Here is a 27,480-nt window from a genome sequence, read left to right as displayed (position 1 = left end):
GTTTTCTCCATGTTGGTCAGGCTGGTGTTGAACTCCCCACATCAGGTGATCCACCCACCTCAGCCTCCCAAAGTGCTGGGATTAGAGGCATGAGCCAATGTGCCCAACCTATGAAATCATCTTTTTAATCCCCACTTCACAGAAACACACTGAACGATGTTAAGTAATTTGTCAAAGATCTCACATCACAGAATTCATTCAACTTCAAATAATTTTAATAATAAAATATTTTAATAGTTAAACATATGTAAATAATATATACTTAGAAATAAGTTGAGTGTTTTATTATTACATAATCATTTAGATTCATATCTTTATTCCCAAGAACATTTTGCAATATAAATCTGATTTTTGGGACTGGATTAAGAAAATGTGGCACATATACACCATGGAATACTATGCAGCCATAAAAAAGGATGAGTTTGCGTCCTTTGTAGGGACATGGATGCAGCTGGAAACCATCATTCTTAGCAAACTATCACAAGAAGAGAAAACCAAACACCGCATGTTCTCACTCATAGGTGGGAACTGAACAATGACATCACTTGGACTTGGGAAGGGGAACATCACACACTGGGGCCTATCATGGGGAGGGGGGAGGGGGGAGGGATTGCATTGGGGAGTTATACATGATATAAATGATGAATTGATGGGTGCTGACGAGTTGATGGGTGCAGCACACCAACATGGCACAAATATACATATGTAACAAACCTGCACGTTATGCACATGTACCCTAGAACTTAAAGTATAATAAAAAAAAATAAAAAATAATAATAAAAAAAAGAAATCTGATTTTTGGCAGGGCATGGTGGCTCACTCCTATAATCCCAGCACTTTGGGAAGCTGAAGCAGACAGGTTTCTTGAGGTCAGGAGTTTGAGATTAGCCTGGGCAACATGGCAAAACCCTCATATCTGCAAAAAATACAAAAATTAGCCAGGTACAGTGGCACGCACCTGTAGTCCCAGCTGCTGGGGAGGCTGAGGTGGGAGGATGGCTTGAGCCTAGAAAGTCGAGGCTACAGTGAGCTATGATCTTGCCACTGCACTCTAGCCCAGGTGATAGAGTGAGACCATGTCTCAAAAAAAAAAAAAAATCTGATTTTTATGACTGGAATTTTTTTGCATCATAGTTCTTTCCGACTTTCAGGTTCAGGAGTACATGTGCAAGTTTGTTACATGAGTAAATTGTGTGTCACAGTGGTTTGGTATACAGATTATTTCATTACCCAGGAAATAAGCATAGTACCCTGTAGGTAGTTTTTCCATCCTCACCCTCTTCTTCCCCTCCACCCTCAGGTGGGCCCCACTGTCTGGTGTTCCCTTCTTTGTGTCCATGTATACTCAATGCTCCCTCCCACTTACAAGTGAGAACATATGGTATTTGGATCAAACAACATTTAAAGGTAAATGTTATTATCCACACTTAAGAAAACTGAACCTGAGAGAAAAGTAAAGCTTACTCAAAACACACAGTAAACCCTGCAGGCAGGATGCAGACCTGGGTTTGCTCATAGCCGAAGCCCCCGGTCTTCCTGCCACATCAGGCTCTGACTGCTTCTGGCGCGCTCCACAGTTTTACTAACGCATCCTCGTCCTCGGCTGAGCACTCAGATGCCCTGTGTCCCAATGCCACATCCATAAGTGGGCAAAAAAGAAGTTTCACTTTAAATTTTTGTATTGAGTAATGAATTACACATAGAAAAATGTGCAAATCTTAGTGTGTGGCTTGAGGGAGTTTTACCTGTGAATACAACTGGGTAACCAATCACCAGTCAGATCAAGATGCAGAACATGTCTAGCCCCTAAGAATTCCCCCTTGCATTCCTTCCCAGTTAAAATCCCCCCACCCTCACAGCATACAGTATTCTGCAACACCACACACTTCTGATTTTCATCAGCATAGAGGAGTTTTGCCTGGTTTTAAACTTTATACAAATGAAATGTACTGCTTAGTAAATTGCTTCTTTCCCTCCAGAAAGATGACATTTAAAAATGCCTCTCCAAATATATTTTCAATTAAGGGTTTGCAGCTCTTTTTTACTCTAACGAGGCTCCTTTTTGTCCCTCTCCTAGAATGGATATTTTACTCCTCCTTCACACTGCAGAGTTTATATCCTCCCAGGGACTCTCTGCTTTCCACCACCTCCCACAGATGAAATCCTTCCCCTACCTCTGCTGAACTGACATCCCCCAGCTGGAGAAAGCAGGCAATACCACTGACAGCAGGGGAGAGGCACGGCTATAAAAACCTTGCATGTCAGCATGGTTATAAAGGAAAACCCTTGCTTGGCCAGGACGATCATATTTTGACTTCATGTGGTATTTTTCTCTGAATTGGTTGGAATACTTCAACTATGGAAATAGTCTTCCTTTTCCTTGCCCAGAGTTAAGGAGCCATTCAAGAATGCCGATTTCATATATTTCCCTGCCAGTTTAATAACCTCAGGGGTGAGAGTAGACAGATCAAACTTGGATGGGGAAGAAGAATGTAGCCTTCCATCGTGGCACCCAGACAACGCAACAGGCCCTGCGCTACAAACCACCATCAACACAGGGAGGAGGATGGCTAGAAGGCAGCAAGAGAATAGCACAGCTACACCGGACCCCGACTGGAGAAGAGGCACTGCAGGGAAAGGTTGGCAGACAGAGTCTCAATTCCATAGGAAATTCTGTTTTCTTTCTGCAGGAGTTCCTTTGCCCCTCTGAGCCTCAATTCTTTTTCCTCATGGTTTCTTCTCCCTTTGTACAGAAGATGGCTTTGCACTGCCATCTCTCCATGGGCCTCCCAGGACTTCCACATCTCTCTATATCAGACAACCAACGTCTCCATCCTCAGTCTTCTAGCAAAGCATTTGATAGGTTAAGTATCTCAGGGCCCAATAGTGAGGGCTCTCATTTTGCCTGATGTTCATGTCGTGGATCCCAGCTTATGGTGCAAGCCTTGAGATTTCAAGGTATGGAATTTGGCACTGCAGTGCTATGAGCTGGTTGGATTGTGCCAGGAATTCAGAGTGTTCTGGATTCTTACTAGTCCCAAGAAATTTGGTTTCCCCACAGGGCCCTTGAAGAAGACTGAAGCCTAAATCTTGCCACCCATCCTGCTCATGTTTTTGTTACCTAGCTCTATGGACTAAATGTTTGTGGCCTTCGCAAACTCATACGGTGGTGAAATGCTAACTCCCAATGTGATGGTATTTTAGGGGGTGGGGTCTTTAGAAGGTAATTAAGTCACGAAGGTGGAGCCCTCCCAATGCCCTCATGAGAAGACACGTAAGAGCTTGCCTTCTCTGTGCTCTGCCATGTGAGGACACAGAAAAAAGACAATCATCTGTCCGGGTGCGGTGGCTCATGCCTGTAATCCCAGCACTTTGGGAGGCTGAGGTGGGCGGATCACGAAGTCAGGAGTTCGAGATCAGCCTGGCCAACATGGGGAAACCCCGTCTCTACTAAAAATACAAAAATTAGCCGGGCGAGGTGGCAAGCGCCTGCACTCCCAGCTATTTGGTAGGCTGAGGCAGAAGAATCGCTTGAAACTGGGAGGCGGAGATTGCAGTGAGCCGAGATCACACCACTGCACTCCAGCCTGGTAGACAGAGTGAGACTCTGTCTCAAAAAAAAAAAAAAAAAAAAAAAAAAAAAAAAAAAAAAGACAATCATCTGCAAGCTAGGAAGGTACCCTCGCCAGATAAGGGATCTGCCAGCACCTTGGAATTCTCAAGTTCCGGACCTGTGAGAAACAAATGCATGTTGTTCAAGCCACCCATCTATGGTGTTCTGTTGCGGCAGCTCAAACTGACTGAGACACAGCAATGGACGGACTGATCCCCAGTGCCTCTGCATTGCTTCTAGTTTGGTGATGTTGAGGAGTGACCTTTGACACCTTTAACATCATGAATGAAAAAACTGGTTTATTCACAATGATCCTTTGTGCATGGCTTATGCATCAGGAACCAAACGGCTCCTTAAAGTCATGAAGTGAGTAGATTGCATTTGAAAGAATGATAGCATTGGATACTAGACAAACAGGCCCTTACCAGGACAGAGATTCCAAAACATCTTTGATAGCCCATGCCAAATACCCTACATGTAAAACATTCTACTCGCTGTCTATCAGCCAAAACATCTCTTTTGTAGTCAGGAAATCATATTAGTAACCATGAAGTGATTTACTCGCACACAGCAATTCATAGAGTTCAAAGTTTTCAAATCATAATATAACATTCTGATCATGAGATCAATGATTTCCAACTTACATGTGTAGACCAATCCCATCAGAATTATGTAGAAGCCACTTTAAAAAATCTAGATTGCTAGGCTTAGTGCATTAAGCCTCCTGAGAGTGGCCCAGGACTCCGTATCTTTAAACTTGTCAGAAGTTTTTATGTGCAGCCAGGTTGGCAAACTACTAAAATTCATGCTACTTTCTCATGCTAATAAGGTGTAGAAACCAGAGAGGAAGATCATCCACCTCACAGCCCTGTGACTATCCCATTTGGTCTTTGCTAAGCATCCAGCCTTTTGGCTAGGGTTGTTAGTTGAGAGTTCTTGCTCTATGATTTCTTCCTTACTCTGCAAATGGTATCATGAGGAGTTGGGGTTGGCGGAAGGTTTGTATTTATTTTCCCTCTAACTTCTCTAGACAAATCAGCACAATTTCCAAGTTAGAAGGTGCTTTTTCCAATTTCAAGAACTTATGGTATCCTCCTAGTGCTGAAAACCCAGCTGTGCTCTTTCTGCTTCTTACATCATTGCCAGAAATAAAGATCTTGTGATCAAAACTTGGCTGAAAGTTTGATTGATGTCACTTGAGACACACATAGTCTACCCCATCCTTCTATCACCACTGTAGGGTTTTCAAGAGCAACATTTATTTTCTATTGGAGAAAATAAAAGAATGATTTGTTGAGTCCCAGAGAATTATCATGTCTTTGCCGATCAAGGGCACCTGGTGTCTCCAGTGGGTACTCCCTCAAGAATAATAACAACAGAAAGAAAATAACATGTAGAGCACTTAAGTGCTAACTATTGTATAGAAAAATATACATCTATACTATTTTGTCCTCAAACCCACTCTGTGTGATAGGGACTATTATTGTTTAGATTCTTGATTCCATCACTCCACATATTAGCCTCCTCAACCATCCCCAGCTCAGTAAATGATATCATCATCTGCCCTGTTGCTCAAACTTGGAACTTAGAAGCCATCACTGATTCTATTCTTCCTCTCAATCTTACCTTTTTGCTCACCCCATCTGCTTTCTTCTAACCTGTCAACAAGTCCTGCTTCATTTCCCAGGTATTTCTGAAAATTGTCTCTACACTTCAGCATTACCACAAACATTAACACAAGCCACCATCTCTCACCTCCTAACTGGACACCCCACTTCTCCTCTGGATCCCTTCCCAGCCAGTCAGCAAACACCAGTCAGAGGGAACTTTCAAAAAAATAAATTTCCCTGTGTAGAACATTTCAATTGCTTCTGTTAGGAGGAAAAATAAAATCCAAAGTTCTTTCTTCAGTCTACAAGGTCCTGCGTGTTCTGGCCCCAATTTCTCCAACCTTATTCAATGCCACATTCACCTTCCTTAACGCACTTCATCGACACTGGACTTAGAATCCCAAGCACAACCCATGACCTTTCCAGCCACAAGAGTTGATGCCATTCTCTAGAGTCATGATGCTTTTTTTTTTTTTTTATCTTCTCCTGACTGCCTCCTTCTCTTTCTTCCTATCTAAGCATAATTCTTACCACCCCAGAGCATCCTTATTTTGCCCCTCTAACTTTTTCTTTTTTAATCAAAGCATCTTTTTTTCTTTCATGGGATGCATACCCTGAATTATTTTGTGTATTGGTTTTACTTGCTTATCATCAGCTCCCACCATGGAAAAAAGCTTGGTGAGGGCAAAGCATTATTTGCTATGATATTCCCAGTGCACAGCACAATGCCTGGTACATAATAGCTGTCAATAAATATTGGTTCAATGAATGTATAGATGTTCATTTTATAGATGAGGTAGGATTTAGAAACACAAAATAACTTGCCTGGGGTTATCTAACTGGTTGATGGCACAGCAGGGATGTGCACTATGATGAGTCTCATGACAATGCCTATATTATAATATGGAAGCATTCATGTTTCTACCAATGGAGCTACAGATAAATTACCTCTCCTCATTTAGTGCGTTTGTGCTGAGGATCCCCAAATCCTATCATTTAGAATATCCCTAAAAAGAAGATGTAAGAGAAAGAGGCCATTGCATGATTTCCATTATATGAATTAGAAAACTAAAGCATTAATTTGTTGTGTTTTGTCTGATACATGGTCAGTTTTTGAACTGAAGTTAGAAAGCCTTTTCACTCTGAATACGGTTAAACCTCTCACTACACACAATGTGGTACCTAAAGCAGCAATATTAGAATCACCAGGGAGCTTGTTAGAAATAAATCTCAGGATCCACTTCAGACTGACTCAACAAGAATGTGCATTTTTAAAAGACCCCCAAATAATTCCTATGCATATTAAAGATTGAGAAATAGTGATCTAGACCAATTTAAAAGACATGGTTCTCGGCTGGGCACGGTGGCTCAAGCCTGTAATCCCGGCACTTTGGGAGGCCGAGACGGGCAGATCACGAGGTCAGGAGATCGAGACCATCCTGGCTAACACGGTGAAACCCTGTCTCTATTAAAAAATACAAAAAACTAGCTGGGCGAGGTGGCGGGCGCCTATAGTCCCAGCTACTCCGGAGGCTGAGGCAGAAGAATGGCGTAAACCTGGGAGGCAGAGCTTGCAGTGAGCTGAGATCTGGTCACTGCACCCTAGCCTGGGCGACAGAGCGAGACTCCATCTCAGAAAAAAAAAAAAAAAAAAGACACGGTTCTCTACTTAGACCCAAACAGAACCATCAGCACTTCCAAACCCCATGCCAGTTTTCCTCTTAACAAATTGCGGCCCTGGTTTCCCAAACCAATATCCTAAATAGGAAGTAAGCAGACTTCAGACACGGTAAGTCTGCAGCCCATCATAGTTATCATGCACTCTCTAATACCAGATCTCCTGATGTCCTATTCTAGCCCTTTCTACAAGATGAGAAACAGTATCAGCAGGACCATCCAACAAGACATACTGGATTTGGCCTTCTTCTCTGACAAAGAAAAAAAAAAGCCCCTTACAAAACTCTCCTCACATGTAAAATAGAGCCTCTCTGAAAAAAATGAGCCACCTGCTAATTCGTAAAAGTGTGTAGACTATTTTACTTCCATGTCCCACCCCTCACTTTTATCTTTGGACTTTCTTCTCCCAATTCTTATGTCTCCAGATTGGCAGGTACAATCATGCCTGGTTCCTAGGTTTGAACACTTAAATCCAAGTTTGAGGCCCCTTCTCCATTTTCCATTGCTGATGTCTTAATCATCTACATCTCCTTTCCTGGTCTTGCTCACTTCAAGTTCAACAACTCCCACTTCATCTCTTTTCATGAGTTTCTTCCATTCTCCATGCAGCCAACAGGTTTTCTACCAAATATGCCCAGGTTACACCCCAAACTAAAAACAACATTTAATAGGAACCTCTTTCTTTCACCATTCAATTACTTGTCCATTTATACATTCATTCAACAAATATTTATAGAGCACCAAGGATATGCCTATTTATTATTTTAGGTCTTGCAGTTGTAAAAACAAATATAAATATTATAATAGGGTTGGAATACTGACCTGAGAGAGGCACCAACACTGCCTGCAGACATGAAGAATATCAGCAAAGGAAGACTTTGAGTGGGTTCACCAGGGAGAGAAGTGGAGGAGGATATGCCAGGCAGAGGGAACAGTGCAGGTGAGAACCCAGAGATTTTCAAAAGTCTTAGCCAAAAGTGTAAATGGAGAAATGGAGGAAATATGCATATTCCCTCTACCTCTCCTTCCCTCCCTCTCTTTTCTACCTATTGTTGGGGAGAGTCAGGGCAGGGGAAGAGCCTGAGGGAAGTCCACTGGAACAAAATTCTGGCAGAAAAGAGCAACACACTGTATACACCCAACTTCAGGGGGCAGGTGATCTCATTTGTAAGAACTCCTTTTGTCATCTTCACAAAGTTTTTAGCACAAGAATTCCTCCAGGTATTGTTATATTTCTGTTCCTGATCAGTCTGACTCACAGACAGGCATGATCAAAAGTGCTCACAGGTATATATACACACACTCACACCCTCACTTGGGAATTAACTTAACCACTGCAGGTCACTGTTGCTCCTTGAGAAAGCAATGTTATTTGCATGGTCCCTTATCTGGAAGCCACAGCAATGATAAGACCCTAGTCTGCTAAAGTGTTATCAGAACCTCTAAAAAGGTGTGGTATACCTAAGGACTTGGAATACATACAGGTGGATCCTGCATTGGCCATACTCCTGACATTACATTCCTTGATGTGGGCTGGAAGAAAAACAGCTGATTAGCATTTTCCTTGCCCTGACTGAAAAGGGAGAATCAGAAGTCATGGTGGCTTCAGCGGGCCTTTAGTGGCTACACTGGGAGATTCTCATCAGGAAGAACATGTGGCAGAGTGGCTGAAAGCAGGTGCTCTGGAATCAGGAGATGTTAGAGCTCTAGCCTTGGTGCTTAATAAATCTCTAACTTAAAAAAAAATCACGTAAACTCCATTATTCTCAGTTTTCCTCGCTGGAAAATAGGGATAGTCATACATTCTCCACAGGGTCATAAGTAGATTATGTGAGGTAGTATATTTAAAGCACGCAGTTCAATGAATGGCACGTGACCACGATCAACAAGCAGCGGAAATTACTAGCTATGCCTGATGATCAGAAGATCTGCTCAGCCACACTCCTCTCTCTCTCTCTCTCTATCTCTCTCTCTGTCTCTCTGTGTGTGTGGGGTGTGTGTGTGTGTGATGAGTATGGAATGTTAACATTCTGCTCATTTTCTCCACCCTACTTAATTCTTCATATTTCTGTCCCACCCAGAATCCCTCAGGAGACAGTTCATGAATCAGTTTGACCTGGCCTGACCCCATCACTAGAGAGCAAAAGCAAAACCACAACCAAAATGTTCACTCAATGGGCTGAAGAAAGTGTGAGCCGGAGACACAGGAGGAGTAGGACAAACGAAGACCAGAAAGAGCAGCAGGGGGTGAAGTTATGGGTTGAATAAAGTCCTACTGGTTTATAGATAACAATTAAGCTCTTACTCAGGTTTCTAAAAATTTACTCTGATTAATAGATATTAGCAGTCAATATAAAACAGCAAGTTTTACAATATGATGCTCTCTAGTTTGAGGTTGAAGTTAACAGGTAAATTTATGAATTCAACAAGGGCTGAGTTTGAAGTGAGCATGTACGCTGGTCACCAGGACCCTTGAAGCCTGCAGTCAAGATCTGGTCTGCAGCTAGGTGTGTATGTGAGTGGCCAAGGCTTGGGGCACAGATTCAATCACTGTGAAGCCAAAAGAGGCTTTAATAAATTAGCCTAAGCTCACATTATCCTACAATGGCAAGAGATTTGAGGATTCCAAGGATAAATTTTGAATGTATTTACTATAAACACTAATTATAAAGCCAGAAAAGGTCTTATTGGAAAGAAAACACATTTCTATTTCTCACAGTTACATGAGTGTACATAGAGATTAATGTGTGTTCTTTCCTTGAGCAATCATAGATAGAACATGTGTATATATGTGTGTAGGTTTAGCACCTATTCACCTATGTATAGGCACATCGCTATGACGCAGAGCTTAACAATTAGGTAGATTACTTTTATAATTTTTTAAAAGCTATGAATCCAGGATACTTTTTTTTTTTTTTTTTTTTGAGACAGAGTCTTGCTAAGTCGCCCAGTCTGGAGTGCAGTGCCGCGATCTCGGCTCACTGCAAGCTCCGCCTCCCGGGTTCCCGCCATTCTCCTGCCTCAGCCTCCCAAGTAGCTGAGACTACAGGCGCCCGCTGCCACGCCCGGCTAATTTTTTTGCATTTTTAGTAGAGACGGGGTTTCACTGTGTCAGCCAGGATGGTCTCGATCTCCTGACCTCGTGATCTGCCCGCCTCGGCCTCCCAAAGTGCTGGGATTACAGGCGTGAGCCACGGCGCCCGGCCGAAGCCAGGATACTTAATGAGTTTTATCTTGCCTTATCTACACAGTTTTCAGATGATTAACTAAGTCTTTCTTTCCCTTCCTAGGATAGGATAAAGTCAGTTTGAATCTTCCAGAGTTTCAAGCTATGGTTCAAAAAGATCAAGAGCCTAAAAATCTGGGTAATGTCTCCAGGACATGCCCTTGCCCTTCTCCTTCCAGACCAGCCTGACTTTATTTGCTCATCCTAATTTTTTAAATTATGACCAGATCTATCTTGCTGATTACATGGTTTCTTTTTCTCCCTCTTTCCCCCATTTTCCTTGATCTACTTGAAACCACTGTAGTACTTGGTCACTTCTTGAGTTGTCAGCAGGATGATATAAAGCAGACAGAGAGTGTACTAATTGGGGGAGAATAGTACATTTTTAAAAATTTAATAAATTTTCTATTTTGGTGTGTGTTTTCTTTTATAGGCAAGGGAAATGCACTTTTTCCACTGGTAATTGAAGACCTGTACCTCTGACCTCGAATGCCAATTCCAGTCTTCCTGGACTCTGTGCTGTTTTTTTTTTTTGTTTTTTTTTGTTTTTTGTTTTTTTTTTTTAATTTGTTTTGTTTTGTTTTGCCACAGATAAAAATGTAGCTGAGTGTACTCCGTGTTAAAGAAGAAATTTCCCTATTGCACCAGAAGGATAGCCCAAATGGCAACAGTCATTTTGTAAGAGCCATTAACCTGGTAGAAATTATGATGGTGTTGATGATGATGGTAATGGTAATGATAATGAGGATGGTGATGATGATAAACAGCAGCAGTGTTGATGAACTGAAGCATAATATGACCAAAAATTTCGCTCAGTTCTTTGCATCTATTATCTCATTTATTCCTTACAAAAACCTGTGAGTACACCTATTATTTCTATCCTGTAAGTCAGAATAATGATGTTTAGTACAGATCAGTAACTTGCTCAAGGTCAAAAAGCTAATAAATAGTGGAGTTGAGATTCAAATTTAGATCTCAATAATGCCAGACCCTGTATAATTAACCACTAAATGAGGAGATAAATCATGGACTAAGAAAACCCTTCTTAGCCATTTGACTAAATTACCTTCTTTAGAAGTTTTAGGGATGTGTTTAATTCCAAAACTTAATTCTAGAAATTCTAAAAAAGTTTTCCCAATATTCCAACTTCAAGGGAGAACTAGATCCAGTTTTCTTGGATGTGAATGGATAACAATGAACCAAAACCCATCAAGAAGGAGAGAACAAAACCTTGGCTGTTCATGCAGACCAACAGTTATTCAGGTATTATTCTAACAGTGCCCTAAGTGCTGTCTACGAAGTCCATGTCTGTGCAACAGCTGTGTTTTAATATATCACTGCTTTTCTTTCTGATGGTAATAAATCGTGATGTATCTATCACTTCTTGCAATGATGTTTTACCAAAGTGCTGGCTCTTCTCATTGGTTCTGTGGAGATAGAAAATAAAATAGAAATATTTGCAAGCTAGAAATCACTCCATTATTTCCCTTTATTTTACGAATGCAGGAAAGGGCTCAGAGAAATGAAGTGATTTGCTGAAACCAAAGGCCTTTGTAGCCAATAGCACAGTTCTTGGAGTCAGAATGGTTTTCATCCTAATTTTACCATTTATTGGCTGAGTGATCATGGGCAGGCTACTTAACCACACTGAGTCTCAGCTTCCTCATCTATAATAGGGGATAATAATATTCTAAAATATTATAATTACTATATCAAATTATATACTATTATATAATAATATATTTTACTATACTATTATTTTGTAAATGATAAAATATATTACTGTTATGATAAATTATGGGGTATTGTGTACAAAATACCTAGCATATATAGCACACAGTGACAAATCATCATCACCATAGTCATCCTCATCAATACCCAACAGAACAGAGCCCAGGCTTTAAGCTTTTTAACACTGCCACACCAATCTTTCTATGTGTGTGAAAACGGGTCAAATATACACACCCAGCTCCAGTCCATCTCAGGCTCTCCCTCAAGTTAGGTCAGACAAGGCTTCACTAAAGGCATTCACCAACCAAACATTTGTTAAATAATAAATAGTCACAATGTGAGGCCTGTTAATTTCAGCCTTGACTTTCATTTGTGTTTATAGAACTTAAACAGATTTATGTACTTTGGAAAAGTTGATGTTGTGGGCAACCCTCAGAAAGGATGGATGTTTACAATTACCGACAAGAAGATCTGACACTACAGCACCCCACAGATGGCATCTTGATGAGTGACTTATAGAAACAAAGATTGTCTAACTAAAGTTGGAAGGTTTCAATCATTTAGAAGTTAAATTAATTATGGGCTCTAATGACGTTAACCTAACCTTCACACATAAAGATAACACATAATGAGAAAAAGGCAACCATGGAAGTGAAAGATAAGGGAGAACATAATATAGTCATAATGATAAAATATAAGTCAATCACACTTACTTTAGCTTCCCAGGAAATCAGGTTAATGAAACAGCAAAGAAGTGATTAACGATGATGTGTATGTGGAAGTAAATTGCATAGGATAAAAAAGAAAGGGTCTTAAAGGAGAGTTTGTGCATATTCTACAATGTGACAAGGAAAGAACTCCTGAAACTACATATACTTTACAACCTCCTTGGAGTTACAATTTTGCTTACATTTTCTCTATTACCCTCAAAAATAAAAAAGTCTCAAAGAGACGTGTTAAAATCTATCATGCAAAAGTGCTGCTACAAAAATTTTAAATAGAGAAGTCTTATTCTGGATCTTTCAGGAAAGTCAAAATTTCATAACTGATGTTAATCTAACAGGAACAAAAGTTTGACTAGACTAGTGCTTCTTGACCTTGGCTGTACATGGTAGCAACTTGGGGAGCTTTGGAAAATACAGATGTCTGGACCCCAACCCCAGAGATTCTGATGTAATTGGTTTGGGGTGTGACCTGGACATTAGGATTTTTAAAATCTCCCTGGGTGATTCTCATGAGCAGCCAAGTATGAGAAGCATCTTTCTGGTGAGCTTGTTGAGAGGTAATCCTTTTTCTGTTACCATTAACTTGCAAAGAGTGGCACTAATCAGGCATAAATGTGTGTTGAATAAATAAAATTAAAACTGTCTTTGAAGAATGACCATTCTTTCTATGCTGTTGAGATAATTGCTAGAAAAAAAAATACTACATATATATGTTTAAAGTTCTCATTCACTCTAAAGCATTTGAAACAGGGATCTCTATCACCTCGTAAGAAAAACCTCTCCTTTCCTTCACTATTTTTAGCATCAACTTTCACATCAAAATTCAATCATAAGTTTCCATATAAATGCAATGCTTTTACCCATTTAGAAAGTATTGAATACTTACCAGTAAATAACTAGTCATTGGGCACAAGATGCTAAGCAAAATATTCACGGTCTATTTGTCAATATAGATGAGTAACCAGATCATTTGTAATCAGTGAGATAAGTGATATCATCAGAGAAATTTGGTGTACAATGGCAGCCTATGAGAGGAGGCCTACAGTCTGGGGAGACCTGGTAAACTTCCTGGACAATGTCACACCTACACTAAAAATAAGAGAGTAAGAGTTAGTCAAGCAAAAGGTTACTGTCAGGGAGAGCTCTGGGAAGAAGGAATTCCATGTCTGAAGGCCTCGACTGCCATGGCTTCCATGAAGATATAAAAGAACTCCAGTAGTATTAGAGCCTATGCTAAGAAGGTTGTGTAAGAGCTGAAGGGAAGTGGTGTGCAGGGAAGATAGTGAGCAATGAGGCTGGAGAAGTAAGCAAGGCCCTGCCAGATTGTGTAGGCACTGAAACTATCTTAATATTCAACCTTTTGCCCTTAAATAAAGTGGCAGGTAGGTTGGTCATTCATTTTCATGTGGGGAAATAACAAAACTGGATTTGAGGTTTTTGAGGGCCATTTTTTGCTGCAAAGTGGTGAATATATTGAATAGAAAAGGACTGGAGACAGAAAGATCAGTTCAGAGGTGAAAAATGATAATAGTCTATTATAGAGACTCAGCAGCAGGGATGGAGAGAAACAAGCATATCTTAGTCAGTAAGATAATGACAGAGTTGATAACTGATTTGAGAGAAGATAAAGGGCACTGAAGAGTCTCAGGTGATGTGCAGGCACCCGGTTCAACCAGCTTCACAGAACACAGAAAGATATGCATATTTGAAAGCCTCTGTTTTGCATAGTTAAGAGTTCAAGATGTAGACAGGATATCCAAGCGGCAATAGCCATAGGCAGTTGGTCTTATGGGCCTTATGGCCCTTAAGGGAAGATACTATATTGGCAGGTATGAATTTAGGGAACATCAGCATGCAGATGGTAACTGAGGCTACAGGGTAAATGAGCATCATGCCTGACAAGTTGGAAAAGAGAACTCAGACAAACATCAACTTTAAAGAAATGGGCAGAGGAATAAAAGCAGAAAAGAAAATCAAGGGTGGACAGACAGGAAGAAGGAACATGAATCAGGGAGCAAGATGGATGAGAATCAAGGAAGAAGAGTTTCAAGAAGGAAGGTGTGGCCAACAACTCTATAACAAAGATCCTGACTCCATTTTTCGAGGTTGGACTGCCCAGGTCTTATTTATGTGTCTGTCTTTATTCCTAAACCAGAGACTGGCATAGAGCATGCAGGGAATGAATATGCCATCTGTGACATCCCGGGGTAGAATGAGACAAAGCTGGAACAGGGATATCAGAGGAAGTCAAATCCAGCACTTATCATTCTTTTGTCTTGAAACCATGGACTTGAGAAGAAGCAGGAGGGGAATGTATTTGGCTGATATTTTAGTAATTGCTTCCTTCTTTTAAAAAAAGATGAACAAAAAGTAATATCTGGCATAGCATATGTTTTGAACTTCAAAGTTTGTAAAATGCTTTCACAACATTGCCCGACATTCAGCCTCAAAACAACATTGTTGGATAGAAATAGTTACTACTTCCCACATTATAGATGCAAAAACTGAGATGCATGAATGTTGAGTATTTTGCTCAGGGTCATGCAAGCAAGTTGCAAATATAACCCTCAAAAAAATTTTTTTACTACACTGTACAGTAGCATAAAATTATCATGTGCCCATTCTCTCTGGATTGATTTCCCTTCTGCCTTTCTCAATTTCTTCTCTTTGTGCTTGCATGCCCTAGAAAGAAGTTGAGGGCCTCATTTGTACAATGCTGAGCTTTTTCCACATGCAAGGAACAAGGCTGACATAGTTCACTGAGTAAACATGAGCAGCAAGTGGCAGTGATTTATGCTAGACTTGCAAACTTCTGATTACCAATCCACCACCTGCTATGTAAACAGGTGTAAACTAAGATTTAATCAGCTTACATAACACGGTAAATAATTTAATCTTTCCTCAGCATGGTGCTTGTGAATGTCAACGTTTAAGCCAAAACTGATGCTGACATTGTGATGCAAGCATCCACTTTCTCAGTCAGAAAAGCTGTGTCCAAAACTGTCCCTCAAACCCAGAACTCCACCCAGAGTTCTGGGTGGAGGCCTCATTTTTTCCCAACATAAAGCTGAGACATGGCCCAGAAAACTGGTGATGATCTTGCTGTCTTTAATTCCTCCCGGTCCTGAGACATTTCTCTGACCCCTGGTCATTTATTCTTCATGGCACTATTCTGCAGATATCTGAGGTGGCTGCTGGTGTGTGAAAAAAGAGGCAAGACTAGAGAGGAAAAAAGCAAGAAAACAGCAGCCTTCAGGGTAACTGTAGTAACGTTTTCACTTGAAGATTACCTGGGTACTCACTGCCTGTGCAAATTGCCTCTAGATGCTATGAAAATCACATGCAAATATGCTCTTGGTTGTCAAAAACTGTTTACTGCATCTGCTAGAGACCACAGAACCAGGGAGTGTTGCCTCCTATGAATTTTTCATCAGTATTGTTTATGTTGTAATCAGCCTGGCCCTTCCCGCTGGTGGAAAGGGCAGGGTATGGGCTTGCTCTTCCCCTCCCACTTATGAGCCTGGGCCTTTTCTAGAGTGGAAGGCCCTGGGAGAGGCCATTGCTCTATTGGCCAAATGTTAACATGGTTGAGAGATCAACTAGAGAAAGGGTAAATGGGAGTCAGATAGCTTCCTGATTTTTTTTCTGTCCCTTTAGACCATCCTAGCTTACAAGAAAAGGTTGTATGCCCCAGCACCACTGGTAATACCATGGCTAGGATTTTGTTAGTTCAAAAACAAAATCTTAAAAGAATACATATTGACAGGCTTTGAACTAATGTAGCTAGGTAAGTGCTAGGTAAGAAACAGATTTGGTTTCTCCTGTAGCTACATAATTTATGGTAGAGAAAGAACAGCTACTATTTCCTAAATGCAAGGAGTTTCTTTTCCTGAAAGTTTTTTGTTCACTCAGAAAAAGTTTCTTTTTCTGAAACCATTTATTGAGTAATTGGCACAAGCCAGGCACTTGGCTGGATATTGAGTTAACCTTGAGTTAGATATTGAGTTGAAGGTTGAATTATCTTTCAACTCAATACTGATGCAAGCATTATTCTAAACTTAAAAGGATAAGAAGGAAACCTAGAAGAAAGGAAGGAGACCAAGACCCAAAGAGTTAAGTAATTTGCCTGAGGTTACTCAGCTGATAAAGGGGGGATGAGGATTTGAACCCCAAGATGTCTCTAGTGGAAGCCCTTCCTCTTAAATTACATTATAAAGTTTTTGTTCTTTCAGATCCCCCACGACATTGGAAGAAAAGTGTTTCTGGCCACAGGTCTAGGAGTGCACATACTTAAAATTCAGGAAAGAGAAAGCAGAAAGACATAAAAACAATATTAATAGCCAAAATGAGTTGAGTTTTATATTTTTAAAATAAATTTACTGAATGTTATGTTTTATTCATATCATTAATTTAGTTCCTACATCAGCCCTAACTGGTAGATATTTTTTTTTGTTATCATCATCCCCTTTTTATAGAAAGAAAATTGAGGCAGAGAAAGGAATTTTCCCAATATCCACAGCTCATAAGGGTCTGCGCTGGAGACCAGGCCAGGCCTGCAATTGTAAACTGGACTGACGAGTATAGGCCAGCACAGAGTTGGATTCAGGTGACACATACAACACTTGGGACACTGCTAACTCTTACTTTCAAGGAAAGCGATAATTAGGGCAGAAATTATTTTAAAAAGTACCCAAGTGAGACTGTGGGATCTTCTATGGGAGAGAATACATTTACATAAAGCACAGCAGGTTACCTGCCTGTCATGACTGGAGAATATAGTCCTGCAGGTAAAGAGAGATCATACAGAAAAACAAACATAACAAGCAGCGAGGTAGGTAGAACTCCAAAGACCAGGAACAATTCAACTTACTTCCTGACTTTACCGTCTGCACTTTCTGCCACATAGTACCCTGGTTTGCATTCATATTTGCAGATGGTGCCCACGTCGTGGTTGTCCTGGAGGCAGTGAGGCAGGAGCAAGTTGGCATTCAGAATAACAGGGGGAGCATCACACTCCAACTTGCAGTAGACTTCAGGGAGAGACCAGAGACCATCTTCAAGACATGTCAGCCATGGGCTCAGTCCTGACTCCAGGAAAGAGAAGCACAAGATGCTCAGAACAGAGAGCCCAGAAAGATAATCATAGCAGATGAAATAAAAACCTCTCAACTTACTGGTGTCTTTCAAAAGTCACATTATTCTTTCTTGAGTAGCATCTCAAAAATCCCATGTCAAATGTTTGTCCTACATATTTTTACTTATAGAGCATCCAGTGTGATGCTCTTACATAAAACAGAGGTCAGATAAATCTTTCTTGACCCAAATGAAAGAAGGGCTACCAACTAAATCATTACTTCTTTTCCTACCTACAAATAACAAAAAATATAGCAGTGATGGTATCATGGAAAGCATTAAAATAATAATAGATGATACTTTTATAGTGCTTATTATATGCCAGGCACTGTTCTAAGCATTTTACATGTATTAACTTGTGTAAACTTCAAACCTCAAACAACCCTATGAAATAGATCCTATTATTATCCGCTATTATGCAGATGAGGAGATTGGGGATCGGTAACTTGCCCGAATTAGTAAGGGGCAGAATCAGGGTTTGAACAGAGGCAGTTTGGATACAGAGTTCTGTGTTTAAACACTATACCATATGCCTTAGTATAATTCATGGTTTCTCCAAATGCAATCCATGAACTACTCACCATAGCATCATTATCTCACCCCAGACTCACTAAGCAAGAATCTCTTGGAAAAGGTTCAGGAATCTGCAATTATAGCAAGCCTCCTCAGTCATTATTAAGCACATCAAAGTCTGAGAAGCCATCAGTTAGAGCAGGCTCCACCCTATCTTTACCTCTAACCAGCACTAAAGCCAGGGACAAATTCACACATTACTCAAAGGATGGTTGTTAAATATTAAATTTCAAAATGTGCACAATAGACTGTATCTTGATTATGAATATTATCAGGACAACCATTCTAGTAGGCTTGCCTCTGGGGTACACATCATCAAACAAAAATAGAGGAAAGTCTAAGATTCCTTCATTCATGAGAACCTGAGGCAGTGCATCCTTTCAAGTAGTTGGGGACAAAGAGTGGTGTTGCCCTTTGGGACTTTTCTGGAGTTATCAGAAGATGGTGACACAGTGGAGTAAATGGGAAAGGTGTTGGAGTGATGAAAAGAGTCCCAAAGTACCCTCAAGAGTGAGGGATGGAAAAGAACTTGCATACAGTTCCTGGTTGACCAGACAATACCTTGCAGCTTGGCTGGTGGGACACAAGAGATTGAGCAGCGTTTCAGAAAGTTGGTTCCCTCTGAGCAGGAGAAGTTTGCATAGTTCACCAAAGACAGGTTGGGAACATCACAGTCCACGGGAAGGCAGCTCACATTCTGGTCCCAGTGCCCAGAAGAACATGTGAGCAGAATTTCCTTCTAGAAACAGAGAAATTGCTTCTGTCAAAGTCACAATAAAAAACGTATCAGAGTAGTTTCCAGGCTTTAGAAGAGTCTCGGTGATTATCTGTCTAAACATTTAAAACAGGACAAATTATTTTGCCTTTCTCCCTCTTCAGGCCTCATTGTTTTAATATACATTCTTACAATACTCAGTATGATGCTGATAAAAGAAGGCTGCTAGTGCCAGAGAATCATGACATGGCAAGACTCCTTCAGGCCATCTCTGTTGTCTGCTTTCCAGTTGCTCCTCCAGACCTGTTCTCAACTCTTCTCCGCCCTGCTCTGGTCCAGGGAAACTGACCCCAGTGGATTTCATGCCTCTGACTTGTAGTTGCATTCAGATCCAGGACACAGTGTCAGGAGCCTGGAGAGGGAGAGGAGAAGAGGGAGGCCAGGGTGCTGATTCTCCCCACTCTCTCCCAAGGGTCACTGCAGATTGGCTGCATCTTCTGGAAGCCTGCTCCACACAGTTTCTGCTCCTTCTTCCTGTGATTCTGCACTCCTAAGGTAAACCTTTCAGGCCTAGGGGTGATAACTGAGCCCCTTCACCTGGGATACTGCACCATCTCCTTGTGATTTTCCTATATCCTGCCTGCACATTTATGAGTGGTCCCTTGATTAAATTCTCTCACATTGCCCACTTTTGAGTATGTCATCTGTCTCCTGCTGGCACTCTTATTAATAAGCCAACTGATAATGCTACTGAAAATAATTACCTCCACTGGGAATGGTGCTGAGAGTTAATGCATACAAGGCATCTTCTAAACCTTGTAGTTAAATGTGAGAGATTCTAGCCATTTCCTAGGGCCTGCCATTTCAGTAAGGCAGCCCTAGAGCATACTGCTACTAATTCAATGAAGACATATTTATCGAGCACCTAGAAGGGCCAGGTCCTGTCTTAAACAAGATATCCTCCAGGAACTAAAAATCGACCAGGCAAGCAAATCTCATGTTGAAACAATGATTCAAAAACATGTGAAGGGGGAAGAATAGAAAGGAGAAAAAGAGGGAGGAAGGCAGAAAAGAAAGTAAAGAAGGAAATGTTAAGAGCTACATTTTTGTTTGTTATATCCTATCCCCTTCTGTAATGGTTAGAAAGAATGCCATATAAAGACTGCAAACCATAAAACAGAAGTAGAAAACTGAGATCAAGAAGAAAGAAAACATAAATATGCAACAATAAAGTCATATTGTATAATGCATGCTCCTGTGTGATGGTACAACAGGAGCTGGAGGAAGAACTGCCATCCTCGGCCAGGGAGGACAGCATGTAGAAGTTCCACAGAATAGGTAATACAGGGTTGGCCTTTGAAAAATGATCAGGACTTCCCAGCAGTACAGGGGGAGGTGGGAGAAGAAGGTGTCTAGGGTTGGGGGAATGTAACAAGCTAGGACCTGGAGACCTAGAAGCTTATGACTTGTTTGAAAAACGCACAGACAACATTGTAGCTACTGGATTATCAAAGGTCAAAGACAGAAAGGGGAGTTTCTATGGCTGAGCCAGCCATCCTGCCAGGAAATCACAGTGGCACCAAAGCCACAGGTAAAATGACTGCTGAAGGCACCTGTCACCCCCGACACCAACTCCTGGCTAGCTGCTCCTTCCCGCTTCCCAATGTTTCCCTGTTGTTTGCCAGAAGGACCCAATTCAAAGCCAGACACATTTTTCTGTTTAGTTTCGGTTCTTGTGTCAACAAAAAGCAAACATCCCCACTGTCTTGTGATCACGAGCAGGGATTGTATAATTTCCTTCATGGGGCCAGCCTCAGGTGACAGCACGTTTGGTCAGCTGGAGAGTGCCGTTGCTGACTGTGCCATGTGGTTGGCAAACAGTGAGCTCCTACCCTTCTCCCAGCCCAGATGCTGCCCCTCACTCACTTAACACAGCATGCAAGTCTGGCTCTAATTACAACGAGCCACTATCACTTAAAGAATGCCTCTCCAGACTGGGGGCAGTGGCTGACATCTGTAATCCCAGCACTTTGAGAGGGCGAGGTGGGCAGATCGTGAGGTTGGCAGATCACGAGTTTGGCAGATGGAGACCATTCTGGCTAACACAGTGAAACCCCGTCTCTACTAAAAATACAAAAATTAGCCGGGCATGGTGGCATTCACCTGTAGTCCCAGCTACTCAGGAGGCTGAGGCAGGAGAATCGCTTGAACCCGGGAGGTGGAGATTGGGAGGTTGCAGTGAGCTGAGATGGTGCCACTGCATTGCAGCCTGGGCAACTGGGTGACAGAGCAAGACTCTGTCTCAAAACAAACAAACAAACAAACAACAAACAAACAAAGAATGTCTCTCAAAATCTGCATATATTGCCTGGTGTTTCTCCTGTCTCTGTTAGGTATTGTCCATTTTGTTTTGAATTTGCTTCTAATTTTAATGCATTAAACATGTTGTCTTTTCTTCTTTCCCCTTCTTCACCTATCACATGAGTAGATTCAGTCCCTGCATTTTTTTCCAGTCTTTTTATTTCTTTTCTGGAGTGGACATTCCTTTGCCTGAGTTGAGTGAAGAACAGGTAATAAGGGCTCTGCCGTCCTGACTAAAGCATCACAGACCAAGAAGTTGGTGCCTCAAGGTATATTAAACCTGTTTCTCTCCAGGCAGAAACCAAGCCAGCTGAAGCCAAAGTGCACACCTTTAAATCCTGACATCTCTAAGCAAGTGAAATTCTCCCACAGGTTCCCAACCTGTTAAGCAATCAATTGGCACAAAATAAAAAAAAAAAAAAAATCAACTCTTGTAAATCACTGATGTCTAGTTAACAGTTGTGTGTCCACTCTTTCCTTATGAGACCACATCTTTCTGTTTTTTTTCCCTCGAGTACCATCCTCTCTTCCCTAGGGGATCCTTTTTCTATCTTATAATATGGTCATGTTTTCTAATGGCTGATATCATGTTTAAAATTTCTCTGTAGGGAATCGAAGACTCTCTAAAGGAAGGATGGAAAACAAAATTCTTAGTTGAGAATACATGATCATGTCATAATACTGACAACGGTTAGAGTGCTATGTACCTATCATTTTGCTAAAAGCATTTACATTATTTCCAGTCATCATCATAACTCAATCAGGTAAGCACCCTGTTCTAATCATTTTAAAATGTGAAAACAAGCTTAAAGAGATTAATTTGTTTTGCTTATTTTTTAATCCAAAGTTACACATCTTATATACAGTGGAGCCAAAATTTAATTCTGATCTGTCTCCTGAGCTATCCTGTTAATCTACATATACTACTACCTCCAGACCAGCTTGAAATTCTGAAAATGGTGCTGTAGAAATTTGAAATGAAGCTTGTAGAAATTTGGAAAATTTGGCCAGAGTTAGAATCATGACAGAATCTCTGCCTCAGTAACAGCTTTAATGCTTCTGGGGAGAAAATCAGGTTCTATTTCTTCAGTCTTTTTGTTGGAGGGTTGTTGGGGGGTGGGTGGACAGTGTGAACCACAGACATGCTGATTACAACGGATCTTTCCTGAAAATTACAGACAAGTCTGAACTTTGGCATTCTCATCTTAAAGGTAAAAGGAAGGAAAATAATTTCTGATAGAAAGACAAACAAGGGAGAAGAACAGAATAAGCACTCCCATTTACTGCCCACCTTAGGAGAAATTTAAAACCCACTCAATCAGCACTGTACATACTTTTATATACCTTGCATTTCTATTAAGCCATCCTTCTTTCTGCTTGTTAGAGCCCCCATGTTTTCCTTTCAAATGGCTTAAAAACATCTGCTCTTTCCCTGTGGAGCCAGAGAGAAGAGCATGAATACCCACCCTTCCCAGGAACTTGGTCCTGGTGATCATGATCTTTCAACTCACCTGCATGGGCCTGATGTACTGCCCACCGCTGGCCTGAAGGGCAAATCCCCTTTGACAAGTGATAGCACACTTCATGAGACCTGGGCCTATAGAGGTACAGTTCACCACATCGGCATGATCAAGCAGCAATGACGGACAGCTGTCCTGCTTCCCACAGGGCTGATGGACACAGCTGGGATGAGAGAAACAGAAGCATCTTAGGACTCGTTGAGAACCAGTAAGGAGCGGCAATGACTTTGCAGCTCCGTCTGGGAGGGCTCCTAAACCGGAGAGAACAATTTTCTCCAAAACTGATATTTAACTCATCCCATTTTTTCTCTACTACCCAACATCATGCAGCAAATAACAAACATAAAAACTAACAGCTAACAAGTAACAGTTAGCTGAATTTCTATGGCTTTTTCTTCCAGAAGGATCAAATGGTGATGAAATGAGGTGGAGAACATATTCCGAGAGTTCTGCAATGAACTCTTTCTGGTTCAGAAATGAACAGATCATGGGATGATACTCAAAATATTTAACAACCAGTATTGCTGGGTCTCAAGCAATTAGAACAAATCCAGAACAAAGCTCAGGAGTGAAACCTGAAGGCCCCTAGTTATGTCAGGCATCAGTCTTTCAAATGTTTGATCACAAGGTGACACAGAAGGCCACGTCTGAAGGACCTAGGTTTCTGAGATGACAGAAAGGCAACACCAATTTACCGATTGGTATGGAAATATTTTGACAACTGCTAAAGCCATAGCAGTACATACCACTGAAGAGTAGCACAGACTCAGCAGAAATGGAACCGATTACTGGAAGAGGAAACTCACACATCTTGAATCCATGTCCCATGCTTAACTTATGCTAGATGCTTCCACAGACATCCTCTCAGCAGAGAACTGCTGTCTTGGATTGCCAGGGCCAATCTAGACTCAGCCTGGACCATAACAGCAGCAAGAATACACTGGAGCAAAATGAGTGTCACCCTCTTGCCATGGCAGAACCATAGAGGTTAATAATGAGGGCATTAGCCTCAGGCTCTCTGAAACTGAATCCTGGACCCATCATTTACCACCTGTTTGATTTGGAGTGAGTTATTCCCAAGTGTTTCAGCTTCTTCCCCTATAAGATGGGGATAATTATGGCAACCTCACAGAGTTGTTATTCCTCTACTGCTTCACTGCAAAAGGCCTCAGTGTTCTGTTTGCTGTTAGTCACCCCATTTTTTTGTTCTCCCATTTCAGTACCTTTGCTCAATTTGTTGAGATTTCTACAAGGCCTTCTGCTATGGTTTAGGTATGGTTTGTCCCCAAAAAACTCATGGTGAAATTTGATTCCCAATGTGGCACCATTGGTAGGTGGGGCCTAGTGGAAGGTATTTGGGTCATGAGGGCAGATCCCTCATGAATGGCTTAGTGCTGTTCTCATGGTGGTGACTGAATTAGTTCTCACTGGAACAGGTTAGTTCCCATGAGAGCGGGTTGTTATAAAGTCAGGGTGCCTCTCAAATTTTGCACCTTTGCATGTGTTTGCTTCTGCTATGTATGACACAACAAGAAAGCTGAGCAGATGCCAGCGTCATGCTTCTTGCACTTCCAGGACTATAGAACTATGAGCTAAATGAATCTCTTTTCTTTAAAAATTTCCCACAATCAGGCATTTGGTTATAGCAACACAAAATGAGCTAAGACACCCTCCTTCTCAAAGTCCCTTCAGATGCCTTCTTCCTTTGAACTTCCCAGTCAGATTTAAAAAATAACTCACTTCTAGCATTTCTCTTGCTTTATCTTGTGTTATAGTTATGTATGCATTTTCTCATGCTTTAATTAGTGAATTAACTTATTTATCCTTTTATTCACAAGGTAATCAGTATATGAGCGTCTTCTAAATGCTCAATGTCCCAACCAGATTATGGACATTTTGAAGAGGAAAACTGACTCTTACCCACTTTACATTAAACACATGACTTGCTGTAGTCGACACAATAAAAATTTGCTAAATTAAGATTGTTCATGTTATAAACAGCAAAGTCAGTCCTTGGCTATCAAAATGAGAAATTTGTTAAATTTTATAATGACAAATAGGGATCTGAAATGTGAAAATATCATTAAACACTGATTCAACCATCTTTCTCCACTCATTCATTAATAAGCATTTAGTGAGCACTTTCTGTTGGGAAGGCATTGATCTGAGTACCAGTGGTGTAAGAACCATGCTCTTAGGGAATACATAGTCTAGTATGGAAGACTAACAAGATATTTTCTTGCTCTTGATGTTGTTGTCCCTGGTGCTAATTATTAGCCCAAAAGATATGACTACTATGAATCTTGTCATCAGTAGTGTGCTCTGTTTCCCCCTGAACTGTGTTAGTGGTCAACTATTCTATCAAAGAGCTAGGCAATGATATGAGAAAGTAGAATAAACATCATTGAATATGCACCTACTACCTTGAAATAATTGAGTCTTGAATTAAAAAGCACTAGCCCCAAAAGGATAGATTCAAACTAAACATGCTAAATTTGTTGACCCTACTCTTATGGCTTTGAGATTTAAATCATATGCCAATGATACTCTCATTCCTTTTATCTATGTTTACTATGTATAAGTTGGAAGAATTGGAGGTGATCGGTGTGAAGAAAATGTTTTCACAAGTTTAAGCCCTGGTTATTTCCTGTGATGATGAAGTATCCATTCTGAGACCTGATGAAGGAAGAAAAATATAAGGTGGGGGTTGTTAATGAGTCAGCCCCAGTTCCCCAAATTCAATGCTGATATGCAATGTAGGAAATACATTTTTGTCTCCAAATATTTATTTAATCTATCTGACAAGGAAGCTAAATTCTGACTATCCTTTATGAAATGTGATCATGATGCTTCATTAGTGATGCTAAAGAACTCCTAGTTCTCTAGATGCCACATGCCACGGATGTTCCAAACGTAATCTCTTCTTCGGCATGCTAAACAGGAAGTACTGGAAAACAGAGAGTCATTAATACTCTCATCCACATCAGTTTATTGGAAATAAGTTAGGGTGAAAAGAGCAAGTGCTGTTTTGAGTGACTTCATCCAATTAATCCATGCCATCATTGAAGACAAATACATGTTGAGACAAGACACAAAACAAATGCTCTGAACGAGCCTCCCTCCATCAAAATGGGAACTACTATTGTTATGACTGCCAGTGTGAGAAGTCCATCCAGCAGGAGCAGCAAGGGAAGAAGAATGAGACAGGGGAGAATATGAGAGGGGAAAGTGGCATGAAATAAGACCAACACCAAAAAAAAAAAAAAAAAAAAAAAAAGGACCAAACCCAGACCTGTTTATGAAGTGAGAAATGGTTTTAGGGCAGCTGCTGCAAATTCTTTCACTAGCTTATATTTCCATTTGCTTCCTTTTTAAGGAATTTGTTTTATGAGGATGGAGTTTGTCAGGTCGTTAGCTTCTGATGGCATCTGGTACCAATTGTAGACTTCTCTCCCTTGCACCCCAACCCCAAAAGCCCTTTTGGGTTTCTCTTCCACTACAAACACTGCTTCTCTGAGTGAGGTTGTTGTGTTCTCCATTATCCCACCCTCCCAGTACATTCTCCTCTCTAACTAATGCTACATCAGTACTAAAAGTAATTCATCTTAAAACTCAAAAGCTTTCCTCTTATGGTCTTTGGACAAACCTTACTGAAAGTGGCAGAAGTGAAACCTTACAATGCCCCAGAGAAGTGGGAAGTTAGGTATTTATCTTGGTTTGACATACAAGGAAACTAAAGCTGTTTGGAGACTGGCTGGAGGCCACACAGCGAGTCAGAGGAAAATCCTCAGGCTGGATCTCAGAGCCCTCACTCTCAGGGCCAGCCTAGACCACCGGGCCATCTCCCACGGGATGAGGTTGCTTTCCTGTTGCTTTCTTCCCAATTCAGGAGCTAGCAGCAGAGGCCAGAGTGAGCCAAGGAGCTCCTCAGCAGGGTAGGCAAGAGAAAAACATAGCATATCTAATAGTCCCATAGTTTTGAGCAGTTCTCTTTTAAATAACAGTAAATCAGGTGATGATATTTGTCCAGCTGCCACTGTCTGCACGATGCCCTGCCCAGTGTGCATCCTCTTTTGGCAACACCCTCTCTCTTTCCATCTATGTTTCCAGCTCTTTCCCCACCCCATTACGATGTGTTCTCAGGTAAGAATATGATGTACCCAGTCAGATGTGATTCGCAGGTACTTCCATCTTAACAAGAGTCAGTGTTTTAAGCCAAATGATTTTTTCACAAGGGAGGTTTAAGTCAGTAGGTCTTTACAAATCACACCACGTGGATGACCACCTACACATAACCCTAGCTTTGCTCTTTGCCTCTCCACTCTGATAAGCCTCGACTCTCTTTCTGCTGGTCTTCACTTCCAATGCCATTGTGTTATAAGGTTTTAAAACATGCTTTTGGTTGAGGAATTTCTGTTCAAAATGTATGTTAACCTTTGGCTATCGACCTCTTGTACAGAACCTGCCTGTGGACACCCAGGCACAATCCTAGCAATGCCCTGCAATAGTGATGTGTGTTTTTCCCTTGCTAGTTGTGTACGTGAATGATGCTTGTACTTGGGAAGCCTCTGCTGGCACAATCCCTTAAGAGTGGCC

At 41.1% G+C, this 27,480-nt stretch overlaps 1 protein-coding gene across 2 annotated transcripts in view; it reads right to left on the bottom strand.

Annotated features, from left to right (window-relative positions):
• PAPPA2 (pappalysin 2) overlaps nucleotides 1–27,480 on the bottom strand; it is a 394,482-nt gene that overhangs the window by 63,653 nt on the left and 303,349 nt on the right. For both annotated transcript variants that reach the window (XR_748418.2, XM_010367396.2), the window contains exons 15-17: nucleotides 22,876–23,047; nucleotides 18,850–19,027; nucleotides 17,453–17,666 (exon numbers count right to left, since the gene is read on the bottom strand). Coding sequence is in view for 1 of the 2 variants with exons in the window: in XM_010367396.2 (XP_010365698.2) it covers nucleotides 17,453–17,666; nucleotides 18,850–19,027; nucleotides 22,876–23,047 (564 nt within the window). In the remaining variant the exon portion in view is untranslated. The remainder of the gene's footprint in view (nucleotides 1–17,452; nucleotides 17,667–18,849; nucleotides 19,028–22,875; nucleotides 23,048–27,480) is intronic.

Source organism: Rhinopithecus roxellana, chromosome 8 (assembly GCF_007565055.1).
Source record: "Rhinopithecus roxellana isolate Shanxi Qingling chromosome 8, ASM756505v1, whole genome shotgun sequence".
In the NCBI taxonomy this organism is placed as follows: Eukaryota; Metazoa; Chordata; class Mammalia; order Primates; family Cercopithecidae; genus Rhinopithecus; species Rhinopithecus roxellana.
The sequence above is the reverse complement of the archived record's forward strand: the minus strand, read 5'-3'. Positions and strand labels throughout refer to the sequence as shown.